The 13,086-nt window shown below is 37.9% G+C and overlaps 1 protein-coding gene across 3 annotated transcripts in view; it reads right to left on the reverse strand.

The window, feature by feature from the left end:
* The window catches only part of col22a1 (collagen, type XXII, alpha 1), a 109,833-nt gene that overhangs the window by 27,461 nt on the left and 69,286 nt on the right, over window positions 1-13,086 (reverse strand). For all 3 annotated transcript variants that reach the window (XM_061882639.1, XM_061882638.1, XM_061882640.1), the window contains 8 exons: window positions 10,239-10,292; window positions 10,111-10,164; window positions 9,960-10,013; window positions 7,301-7,405; window positions 4,585-4,629; window positions 4,403-4,480; window positions 4,283-4,318; window positions 4,155-4,208 (listed from right to left, as the gene is read on the reverse strand). In XM_061882639.1, the coding sequence (XP_061738623.1) occupies window positions 4,155-4,208; window positions 4,283-4,318; window positions 4,403-4,480; window positions 4,585-4,629; window positions 7,301-7,405; window positions 9,960-10,013; window positions 10,111-10,164; window positions 10,239-10,292 (480 nt within the window). The remainder of the gene's footprint in view (window positions 1-4,154; window positions 4,209-4,282; window positions 4,319-4,402; window positions 4,481-4,584; window positions 4,630-7,300; window positions 7,406-9,959; window positions 10,014-10,110; window positions 10,165-10,238; window positions 10,293-13,086) is intronic.

A 13,086-nucleotide genomic window follows, 5' to 3' on the forward strand; every position in this document is an offset into this window, starting at 1 on the left:
ACCATGGTAACTGTGAGAGGGAGCACGATCACAAGCTCACGTCCGTCAGCAAGTTGACGGACGTGAGCTTGTGATCGTGCTCGCATGTGTAGACTGACCGTGTAGTGACTGACAACTCTCGCCCCCTCGTTTAATATACTACCAGTTAGGGCTGGGCGAGATGGACGAAAAGGTATATCACAGTATATGTTTACTTAAACTCCATATTTGATATATATCTGGATATATTTTACGGTGAAAGTATACATAAAAAGATATTACTTTTTGAGCGAGTTTCAGTGAAATTGAAGTGAATGACAACTGTACTGTTAACACTTTCATTTACCAGTTAGTCAAGATGGTATTAACACTTATTAACCAGTTAGTCAAGATGGGTATTAACACTTATTAACCAGTTAGTCAAGATGGGTATTAACACTTATCAACCGGTTAGTCAAGATGGGTATTAACACTTATCAACCAGTTAGTCAAGATGGGTATTAACACTTATCAACCGGTTAGTCAAGATGGGTATTAACACTTATCAACCAGTTAGTCAAGATGGGTATTAACACTTATCAACCAGTTAGTCAAGATGGGTAATAACACTTATTAACCAGTTAGTCAAGATGGGTATTAACACTATTTAAACAGCTAGTCAAGATGGGTATTAACACTTATTAACCAGTTAGTCAAGATGAGTATTAACACTTATTAACCAGTTAGTAAAGATGAGAATCAACACTTATTAACCAGTTAGTCAAGATGGGTATTAACACTATTTAAACAGTTAGTCAAGATGGGTATTAACACTTATTAACCAGTTAGTCAAGATGGGTATTAACACTTATCAACCAGTTAGTCAAGATGGGTATTAACACTTATTAACCAGTTAGTCAAGATGGATATTAACACTTATCAACCAGTTAGTCAAGATGGGTATTAACACTTATCAACCAGTTAGTCAAGATGGGTATTAACACTTATCAACCAGTTAGTCAAGATGGGTAATAACACTTATTAACCAGTTAGTCAAGATGGGTATTAACACTATTTAAACAGTTAGTCAAGATGGGTATTAACACTTATTAACCAGTTAGTCAAGATGAGTATTAACACTTATTAACCAGTTAGTAAAGATGAGAATCAACACTTATTAACCAGTTAGTAAAGATGAGAATCAACACTTATTAACCAGTTAGTTAAGATGAGAATTAACACTTATTAACCAGTTAGTCAAGATGAGTATTAACACTTATTAACCAGTTAGTTGAGATGAGTATTAACACTTATTAACCAGTTAGTTAAGATGAGTATTAACATTTATTAACCAGTTAGTTAAGATGAGTATTAACACTTATTAACCTGTTAGTTAAGATGAGAATCAACACTTATTAACCAGTTAGTTAAGATGAGAATTAACACTTATTAACCAGTTAGTCAAGATGAGTATTAACACTTATTAACCAGTTAGTTAAGATGAGTATTAACACTTATTAACCAGTTAGTCAAGATGAGTATTTAACACTTATTAACCAGTTAGTTAAGATGAGTATTAACACTTAATATCTAGTTAGTCAAGATTGGTATCAACAGCACAGAAAATAAACTGTTTAAGCAGCACATAATTACATGACATACATAAAACAGAAAAATATTATTTCTATGTGAAATAAATAATGTATCAAACTCAGATGAGATAATCCATATTTACTTCCCAGTGGAGGATGTAATGGACTGTCACACATGTACGCTTCAGGTCAGCAGCAAGTAAGTGACTTGACTTCTTTGTGCGACTATGATCTTCCTCACTTCAGCATACCTTTTTATCAGCTTGTCTCCTGCCAAATATGCCCAGCTTGGCAACTGGAGAGCAGTTTGGATTTGGGCTTACATGGTAAACAAGTCAAATGAATGTTTTATCATACATTTGTCAAAATGTTGACAACATTGTGGGTTTCCTGGACGTGGTCTACATGGCTAAAAGAAACATCTCAAGAAGAGAATCCCTCTGCCATCTTCCACTAGTTTTTTTAATATATAAATGGCCCGCTTGACTATTCTCTCTTCTCTTCTACGACTCTCTCCTCGTCCGTTGGGATTTCACTTCCTGGTTCCATGACCCGCCATGTCTTGTCTCTGATTGGCCTGTCCCTAATGTTTAGGACTTATCTCAACCAATGGTGACTCATCATAGTAAACAACCAACCAATCATGAATGTTCTCATAGAGCAAGCAGGTCTTGGAAAGAAGAAGGGGAGGGGAGAACAAGCAACACAACAAAAAAAGTGTTGTTTGGTCATTTTAACATGAAATTAATTATATCAATATTACAATATTTTCTTAATTCATATGTTGTTTAAAAATATATCTTACAAACTCGATATATCGCCCAGCCCTACTACCAGTGTTGTTTCATCTGTCACGTCACAAATATACCTGCTAATGAATACACCAGAAGCACAACTAACAGTATCAGGATTGTAATGTTGTAAATATTATTAGCATCAAAGTAGAAAGCCGTCAAAGCTGAAGCTCAGAAAGCGAACACAGGAAACAACACATAAGCTAGCTAGATCGGTGGTTCTCAACCTTTTTTCAGTGATGTACCCTTTGTGAACATTTTTTTCATTCAAGTACCCCCTAATCAGAGCAAAGCATTTTTGGTTGAAAAAAAGAGATAAAGAAGTAAAATACAGCACTATGTCATCAGTTTCTGATTTATTAAATTGTATAACAGTGCAAAATATTGCTCATGTGTAGTGGTCTTTCTTGAACTATTTGGAAAAAAATATATATAAAAGTGATTCAATTCTAAATGCAGATTTCTCCACATAGAAGTAATCATCAACTTAAAGTGCCCTCTTTGGGGATTGTAATAGAGATCCATCTGGATTCATCAACTTCATTCTAAACATTTCTTCACGAAAAAAGAAATCTTTAACATCAATATTTATGGAACATGTCCACAAAAAAATCTAGCTGTCAACACTGAATATTGCATTGTTGCATTTCTTTTCACAGTTTATGAACTTACATTCATATTTTGTTGAAGTATTATTCAATAAATATATTTATACAGAATTTTTGAATTGATGCTATTTTTAGAATATTTTTTGAAAATCTCACATACCCCTTGGCTTACCTTCAAGTACCCCCAGGGGTACACGTACCCCCATTTGAGAACCACTGAGCTAGATGATGCTAACTAGCGAGTTTGTTTCGGTGACCACGTTCTGCAAAGCAGTGTGGTGTTTTAGGTGAGAGGAACAACGAGTACCTGAGGCTGAGACCAGCGTTCAACACATTTTGTTTGGATCCTATTATGGTGGCTTTACGTAATTTACCCACAGAACTTTTGTGATTGTTCGAGAGTTCCAGTGGGACGGGTGCTCACTCTACACATTTACAATGTTTGTTGTTGCGCTCAGAAGACAATTAGCTCCATCTTTTGACACTCCTCCTTGGACTCCTGACCTTACACGTTATAATGTTTCATTAAAAAAAAATCACAGAAGTGACATTTTGAAGCAAAAATTATCGTATTTTTCACACTATAAGTCACAGTTTTTTTCATAGTTTGGCCGGGGGTGCGACTTATACTCAGGAGCGACTTATGTGTGAAATTATTAACACATTACCGTAAAATATCAAATATTATTTATCTCATTCATGTAAGAGACTAGACGTATAAGATTTCATGGGATTTATGGATTAGGAGTGAGAGATAGTTTGGTAAAGGTATAGCATGTTCTATATGTTATAGTTATTTGAATGACTCTTACCATAATATGTTAGGTTAACATAGCAGTTGCTTATTTATGCCTCATATAACCTACACTTATTCAGCCTCTTGTTCACTATTCTTTATTTATTTTAAATTGCCTTTTAAATGTCTATTCTTGCTGTTGGCTTTTATCAAATAAATTTCCCCCAAAAAATGCGACTTATACTCCAATGCGACTTATATATGTTTTTTCCCCTTCTTTATAATGCATTTTTGGCCGGTGCGACTTATACTCCGGAGCGATTTATACTCCGAAAAATACGGTGTATGTTTATGTTTTTTGCAAACATTGCACATGCCTACAAATTCTGACTATTTCCTATGTTGCACTTTCTCTACGACACTGAAACACACAACAAAGCCAAAGAAAACTCTCCAGAAGACTCACATTATGTCCTGCAGGGCCTTGAGGACCAGCAACACCAGGCAGACCCCTCAAGCCCTGGAAAACGCCAAGAAACATGCGTTAAGAACCGTATAGGAAAGAAAACTATGATCATTTTAAGTGATTCTTACAGGAGTTCCAGGATCTCCATTATTTCCAGGAGGCCCCTGCAAAAAGACCAAGATGGTGATATAGAAATATGATATAAATGTAACAATGTACAATCTGCTGTAGTGGAGCTGGTTACATACTTGAGGTCCCACTTTGCCTTCACCTGGAGAGCCCCTGTCCCCTTGTGGCCCTGGCTCCCCAACTGATCCCGGTGGGCCCTAGGAGACAGATATAAAGTGCACTTTTAGCAGCAGAAAGACACATGTACTGCATATGAAATATGGAATGATTTGGAATTGTCCAGAAAAAAAGCCATCATTACCTTTGGTCCTGGGGGTCCTTCATTTCCCCGAGGTCCTGGTTCACCCTTGATGTAACAAACAATAGCAATTAAAGGTCTCGCAGCACTCAGCTGAATCATTAAGTGCTGAATAGTGCGCACATGAATTCCTTCTTTACACACATAAACATCAAAAGTGTGCACAAGTGTATGCTTTATGTACATGAACGTCAAGTGCACAAGTTCATTCTTTTTAGACAAAAACAAAAGTGTGCAAAAGTTAATTATTTATGCACATTAATATTAAAAGTGTGCACAAGTGACTTATTTACATACATAAACATCAACAAGTGTGCACAAGCTCATGCCTTATGAACACAATTTAATTTTTTTCTGCACATATAGGAATGTATCTGTAAACGGTATAATGACAAACCGCAGTAAAATTCCAGACGGTTAGTAACGTCGTTTACATTTTTAATTACCGAAAAACCACCATCTACTCATAAAAACTTTTAAGCAACATTGCTCACTTACTGGAAAGGAAGTCGCAGCAGCGCATGCGTATTAGCAGAAACATGGCGACAACCACACAACCTTGCTTTGTTTCACTTGCTTAACGAGCATGAGTCTCAGGCGTAGATTTGAGACTGCAATGCTATTATTAGATGGACACAGGTGTGGACAATATTGCAAACAAACACATAAATCCCGCAGTAGGAGAAAAATATTTGATATTGCTTTAATTTTCTAAATACGTCTTTCACACAGTTGCTGTGACTGAGAGTTAGCACGCAGCAGACAAAGTGTGGGGAACGCTGTTGCAACTTGTTTATGAAGTCTTGACGTTTGTTTACTGTGATTTTCACTCTTCCTTTAACTGTTAACTCTGTCAGTGTGCAAATAACCTCAATACTAGCTCAAATGTTTCAGTCTCCTCATGGAATTGAACACAGTGTCAACACGCTAAGTTATTTATGAGGCACAAAGATTGTGTGTTAGATGTTGAGGGATCACTCCAGTTTATTTTTTTTTGACCAAACTGTTGGACTGAAGTACATGGTTGTCAAAGAACAAAGCTTTTTTATTTGACTTCATCTTTATTAGCCAAACTGCATGGTGTTTTATATTGATATAAAAAAGTTTAACCAGATTTTTTTTTACATTACTGGTGTTTTTTTTTTAATTCTACAATGTCATTTGAAAAACATTTATGTGACATGGATTTTGATCGTATTTTATGGTGTGTAGAACATTCCTATTTGACATATCTGCTCAAACTCTTAATGGATGTGTCCCCACAGCATCTACATACATTAGATACACATCAATGTACACAGAATGTACATTACTTAACATACGTTCAGTAACGTTAATGTACGTTAAAAGAAAAACGATCAAAATGTAAAAGTAAAGATAAAGGTATTATGAAATGAGAAAAAATCTGACGCGTTGATATTATTAATGAACGAAAACAAAAATATTTTTCTTTAAATATGTGGATAACGTTCATCTTTAGCATGTATATTAGATATTACAAATGACATGATGACATCACGTTCCATCGCAACACTGTTTTATCTAATATAAAAAATAATTGTGATGAGTAATTACGATTTCTATATGATGAAAAATAATCTTTATTATTTTGGCCATCATCATGCAGCCCAATGTAGAAGACTAGATCTCATATATGAACACTATCTGTATCTAAAGGGACAATGGACAAAAAGTCCATCAGGTGCCATCTTGCAAATATCTTACATGGATTCAAATTTTTAAGATGTCAATAAACTTCTCAATCAATCAAACATGTGTTTATCTCTTATGTCCAGAAGGTGCTATCTTGCACAATTTTCACATTTATTTTGATTTATTTATGTTATTGTTTTGTTTCTGCTATATTACTTTGTTAATAATGCTTGTGTTGCAAATGCACATTCAACTTCTACTTGAGGTGCAGGAAACTGTGTTCTTAACAATCATGTTTCTTCTACAAAGGGAATCATTTTGAATGCATTTGTCTTTTTTAAATAAAACTTGATTAAAAGATTTCATTATATGAACTTTTTTTAACATTTTGAGCACATTAAAAAATACAGCGATAATTACAACCGTGATACTTTCAATCACAATAACTGTGATAAGAAATGTTCATATCGTGACAATCCTATGCACATAAACAAAAGTGTACACGACTTCAAGCTTTTAGCAGGTAAACACCAAAAAAGGGTCACAAGTTCATGCACATAAAAATCAAAAGTGTGCACAAGTTCATTCATTTTTTGCATATAAACAGTGAGGCCTCAGGGCCGACGCTCTTGGCACTTGTATATAAAAAAAAAAACCCACCAACAACAGTACTGCTGTGAAGCCATTGTGCTATTTTATGTGATATTTCTTAACAATGCTCTTCCTGCCTCATCAGCAGCTCTGAGGGGAAAAAGATGGTGGAACATGTTGCACACAATATGCCGACTCAGGCTTGTTGTGTTCTACTTGTGTTGCCAGACATAAAATGTGTGTTTAAAAGCACAACACGTGGAAAAAATCCTAGTTTAATTGCACTGAAGTGGACTGCTAAATGTCAATGATATACATTATGCATGCAGTACTTTAACATGATTTTTGTTTTCAACTTTAACCAGTTTCACCTTTTTACATTTTTTTTTTTTTTACTAAACCATTTTATTTAACATCACATTTGTTAATTAGTTAGCTTTCATAAACTGAAACAAAGTATCATAATGGTTCTTACTGATAGGCCATCTTTTCCCTTCCCTGTCGGTCCAGGAGGTCCAATCAAACCAGGTTCTCCAGCTGGACCTCGTTGACCCGCTTGTCCTGGTTTGCCTGATTCGCCCTATTTAAAAAACAAACATTAACAGAAACAAAGACTTATTTATATCTATGACGTATGAATAGTGTAAAAGTAGTGTTTTTTCATGATTGCTGCTATTTTAGTATGGTTGCTCTTACTAACATAAATAAGAAAATAATGACCTTTTAGCCAGGACCTAACAATAAAAAAAAGGTATGAATCCAGACGGTGATTTGGATCAGTTCCGAAATGTAATTACTCGTTCTTCATCCCATTTCTGACATTTCATGTCATTCAAACATGGCCATCATTTTTGGAGCCGTCAAAAGCAGAATGGAAAAAAAGTGAACACTCTTGCCAGTCACCTATTACTATCGTTGTCTCTGTGGGTGTAGGTGGGACCGCTTGTACTCACGCAGAGAAATGTAAACATCAAGTCACATAGTACAAATGATCTGAATGAGTAACGACTTGTTGCTTATCCCATTTCTGACATTTCCTGAAAGTTTGATCAAAATCCATCAGTAACTTTTCAACTATGTTGCCAACTGACTAACGATTGCATAGCCTCCTGTTGGAGGTAATATTGATTATAAAAATGGACAAAATATAACACACAAAGGGAAAAAGTGTAAAACAAATCTGCATAATTCTCTCCAAATTGTACACGCTTTGTGAAAATATATTTGAATAAATGAACACTTTGTGATAGTCTACATCTGTGTTTATTACTTCCCAGTAATAAACACAAACTTCATTATTTTAATCACACAATTACCAATGAATTGGTGAAAAGTCCACTATGGTGGACAACATGCAAGAGGTTGAACACTGTCACGCTCATCGTCTGGACTGCCTTCAAAAGCCTGCTCTACCTGCTATCAGGTGCCAGAACATAATATTCTGTTCCCTGTTACAGTAAGCTGACCTGTATCTGGCTTTCCTTGTGCATTCTCACGTTCAGTGTCCTCCCGCTTCCAAACTCATTTGTTCCCTGTCTTCTCCCTTGTACCTGCAGTGTTTTCTTCCATCGCCTTGGTTTCGAGCTGTGTGTTTCGTCCCCTGGACTCTTCCTGGATCTCGACTGCCTTCCCTGATCTCGACCCCCTTGCATGGACACGGACTCTGACGCCTCTATTTCGCCTGTCGCACGGACTTCCCAGATTAGTCTCGCCCTCCGGGACTTCCGAGTATGGAACAACACCTCCCGGTAACACTCAACAGATAACTGCTTCACATTAGGGCTGGGTGATATATGGAATATACTGGATATCTCGCGGGTTTGTCTCTGTCCGATATAGAAAATGACTATTTGGTGATATTGGAGTACACCTTCTCACGCAGTTGTTTTTAGGTGCGGGCATTACACTGCAGGCGTTTCTCACTCTTTCTAGTCTCTCCTTCTCACAGAGAGATAAAACAAACACACCTTCTTACATACGTCACATACTGTCGCGCGTGCAACGTTATACGCTCTCGCGCAGCAGAGAGGTAGCGGCATGGGTAACGTTCGCTGTGGTGCCAGCGGTGCGGTGCAAGTGGTAAAACGAGAGAGAGAGAAGGTGCGAATCTGGTAAAAAAGGAAGGAAGAATTAATTCCCAAGAAAAACAGCAGAGGGTCCATCATCTGGCGGTGGTTTGGCTTCGAGCGGGAATATTTTGAACAGACAACCAAAATATGTAAAAGTAGCAGCACTGCTAATTTGTAGCATCGTTTGGAAAGTCACCCGCTTGAGAATGAGTGCTTTAAACTCCGCATGTCAACATCTCGAAAATGCCCAAGCAACCATTTCCAGATCAACGCCATATGAAAAAATAGTCAACAACAGGAGATAATGTCCGCAAGAACCTACGACACAGCGAAGGACATACACTCTTTGATTTCCTATTATGCAGCTCATTTTTATTTGACACTTATTGAAATATTTTGTGTGACATCATGCACAAAAGTGGACTTTGTTTTAAACTATTGTAGTGTTGTTCTGTACAAAAGGTGCACTTTGATTTAATGTTGTTTTGATACGTCATCTTAGTGTTAATCCTGACTTTAAAAAAGTTTTTTGTCAAAACGCCAATCCACAAAATATTGCTACATTCAAATAACAAAATTTATGATCTGTTAGGAAAGTAACTTTTTTGCAGCCACAAAGTTACTTTTACTTTTTTTTTTAAAAAAGAACAGTCGCAGCAATACTAACTAAACACGGCGTCCAAATGTCCAATAGACTTATGGCAGTTTCATTCAGTCAATTCTCAGATGTAGCATTTAAATTACTCCTTAGTTGTTGTTTGATACTTGAATGCAGTACCTGCAAGAACTGTCTAGAATAGAATGAATCAACAAATATTCTTGGCTTTTCTGCACTTGGAACAGCTGACCAATGGGTGAGAGAGTACCCACTGGAGAGACCTTTGATATCAAAACTGCTGCATAAATTTAAAAAACAGCTTTTGAATGTGTCCATTGGAGCATCATTACATGTATTTTACAATACAGTCAGCGGGTTTATTTTCTCTCACTGCCCACAAAAGCTTTACACAATGTGAAACACATGACTATTTTCCCCACAAACATATAAAAAAGTGTTGAAACAACCTTGTCTCCTCTCTCTCCTGCAACACCAGGGGGCCCAATGATGCCCGGTATTCCCTAAAAAAACACACCTGTTAATTAGCATAGTAAACTTCTGTTCATTAATCATCATTATTATAAATATTATTATATCTAATGGTCTGTGTAGACCTACCGCATGGCCTGGTAGTCCTCGGAGCCCCTGAGGACCAGCTACACCTGGAGGGCCCTAAAGGAAACACACATTAATCAGTCAGTGCATTGCAGGACATCTGCTGACATGAAGCAAGTGTAGACACTCACTGGGTCTCCAACACGTCCGGTCTCTCCTTGAGGGCCTGTGTCCCCTTTAGGACCCTGGAAGAAGGGTGCACAAACATACACTAAGAGCCCGATTTACTAAGATCCTAGTACCATGCGCTAATTTGTAAATTAGCATGTACTATCAGTGGGCGTGTGATCTACTAAGACTGATTGAAAAGTAGTGCAGACCACTTGCCTTAAATGAGATTATTGCATGTACTATACGTGGCATCACCATAGAGACACTCATTGACTGCACGTTCATGCTATCATGCCCCTAACTTTGGTGTTTATGCTGTCAAACATGAAGGAGACATTGACCACTTTTTATGGGCATTTTAGACACAGTGCAAAGTGCATCGACAACTGAATCCACTTTTTTTTTTCCCCAGTATCAAAGATGCGCTCATGGGAGAGAGGCGACACTTACTGTGACAAGACGCAAACAAATGCATACTTTGAGAAGTTTTCATATAGGAGATATGTTAACAATAAATAGTATGACTGAAAAATTTAACGGCATTAAAAAAATGGCAGCAGACACCAAAACGCATCAATTGAATTCCTGTTTCTTTAATTCCAAGGTTTTCTAAAATCCATCCATCCATCTTCTTCCGCTTATCCGAGGTTGGGCCGCAGGGTCAGCAGCCTAAGCAGGGAAGCCCAGACTTCCCTCTCCCCAGCCACTTCGTCAAGCTCTTCCCGGGGGATCCCGAGGCGTTCCCAGGCCAGCCGGGAGACATAGTCTTCCCAACGTGTCCTGGGTCTTCCCCGTGGCCTCCTACCGGTTGGACGTGCCCTAAACACCTCCCTAGGGAGGCGTTCGGGTGGCATCCTGACCAGATGCCCGAACCACCTCATCTGGCTCCTCTCCATGTGGAGGAGCAGCGGCTTTACTTTGAGTTCCTCCCGGATGGCAGAGCTTCTCACCCTATCTCTAAGGGAGAGACCCAAACTCATTTGGTCCGCTTGTACCCGTGATCTTGTCCTTTCGGTCATGACACAAAGCTCATGACCATAGGTGAGGATGGGAATGTAGATCGACCGGTAAATTGAGAGCTTTGCCTTCCGGTTCAGCTCCTTCTTCACCACAACGAATCGATACAACGTCCACATTACTGAAGACGCCGCACCGATCCGCCTGTCGATCTCACGATCCACTCTTTCCTTACTCGTGAACAAGACTCAGAGGTACTTGAACTCCTCCACTTGGGGCAGGGTCTCCTCCCCAACCCGGAGATGGCACTCTACCCTTTTCCGGGCGAGAACCATGGACTCTGACTTGGAGGTGCTGATTCTCATTCCGGTCGCTTCAAACTCGGCTGCGAACCGATCCAGTGAGAGCTGAAGATCCTGGCCAGATGAAGCCATCAGGACCACATCATCTGCAAAAAGCAGAGCAATAATCCTGCAGCCACCAAACCGGAACCCCTCAACACCTTGACTGCACCTAGAAATAATGTCCATAAAAGTCATGAACAGAGTCGGTGACAAAGGGCAGGCTTGGCGGAGTCCAACCCTCACTGGAAATGTGTCACTGATCGAACAAATTCATAATCGAAAAGTGTAACCAAAATGGATACAGAACCAGCATTTCAACATTGATGCCATTCATTAAAATAACCAACCAATGTGCTGCAGCAGAATTTATGGCTCCAACTAAAGCATCCGACACAATTAATCATAACATCCTAATTTACAAAATTAGAACAGTATGGCATCAGTATGGACAAGAAGCCAGACAATACGTGAAGCTAAGTGAAAGTATATCAACACAGATAGAAATATCTTGTGGCGTACCCCAGGGATAAATACTGGCACCAAAATGGTTTAATCTTCATACAAACGACATTTGTAATGTCACCCAAGACTTAAAGTTAGTATTAGTTGCCGACAGCTGTGTTGAGGAAGGCAACAGTTGTAACCAAAACCGTCAGGTGCATAAATAAAGACACGGGACTGGCTAGAAGAATAACACATTGCATAATTCCCTGAAGACCTAATGAACCTTTTTGGATTCCATCTGTGTTCTGTTCAGGAGAGAACACATGCAAGCTAAGACAAATATCAGAAGGAATGAGTAGATTAAAGAGATGGTTTGACAAAAACAGACTCTTTGAATCTCAGCAAAACTAAAATAATGTTATTTGGTAACAGTAGAAGAAAAAGTCATACAAATACAAATAGATGGAGTGGGAATTGAAAGAATGAGCTAAATCTTGTTTTGGGTGTAATAATAGAAAATAAAATGAACTCGAAATATGTAAAAAATATATAACATACGGTGGCAAGAAATATTTCTATAATGAATAAAGTAAAATATGTTCTGGACTAAAATTCACTTCCTATTGTCTACTGCTCATTAGTGTTACATATCTGACTTGTTGTGCAGAAATATGGGACATAACTACACAATTACACTTTATGCATGTTGGATGCTGTGTACGACCGACTGTTTGATTCCAACACTGAAGAAGAAGAATTTGAGGATGAGGAATAACTTAATAAAGTGAGCTTTACATGTTTATTTTGTGTGTTGTGTTGTGTGACATTATTGTTTGAGCAACGTTGAGTTATTGATATATTATTGCTTTGCACTATTTCCAGTGTTACTATATAGTGATTGCACTAACGTTTGATTTACCGTAACAGTATCAGACTGTTTTTTACTTGTTTATTGAATTGGGGAAAATAATAAAACAGCTGTTCTTTCATTTTGGGAGTGAACGGAGTTGTCAGAACACTGGTTTGTAATCTATTAATAAAGTTTGACTAACCTATCTGACTGTTTTGTTGACATTCCCTTTAGCGCAGCTCCATCTAAAGGATGCATAACGTAACCCCAGCC

Source organism: Nerophis ophidion, linkage group LG21 (assembly GCF_033978795.1).
Source record: "Nerophis ophidion isolate RoL-2023_Sa linkage group LG21, RoL_Noph_v1.0, whole genome shotgun sequence".
In the NCBI taxonomy this organism is placed as follows: Eukaryota; Metazoa; Chordata; class Actinopteri; order Syngnathiformes; family Syngnathidae; genus Nerophis; species Nerophis ophidion.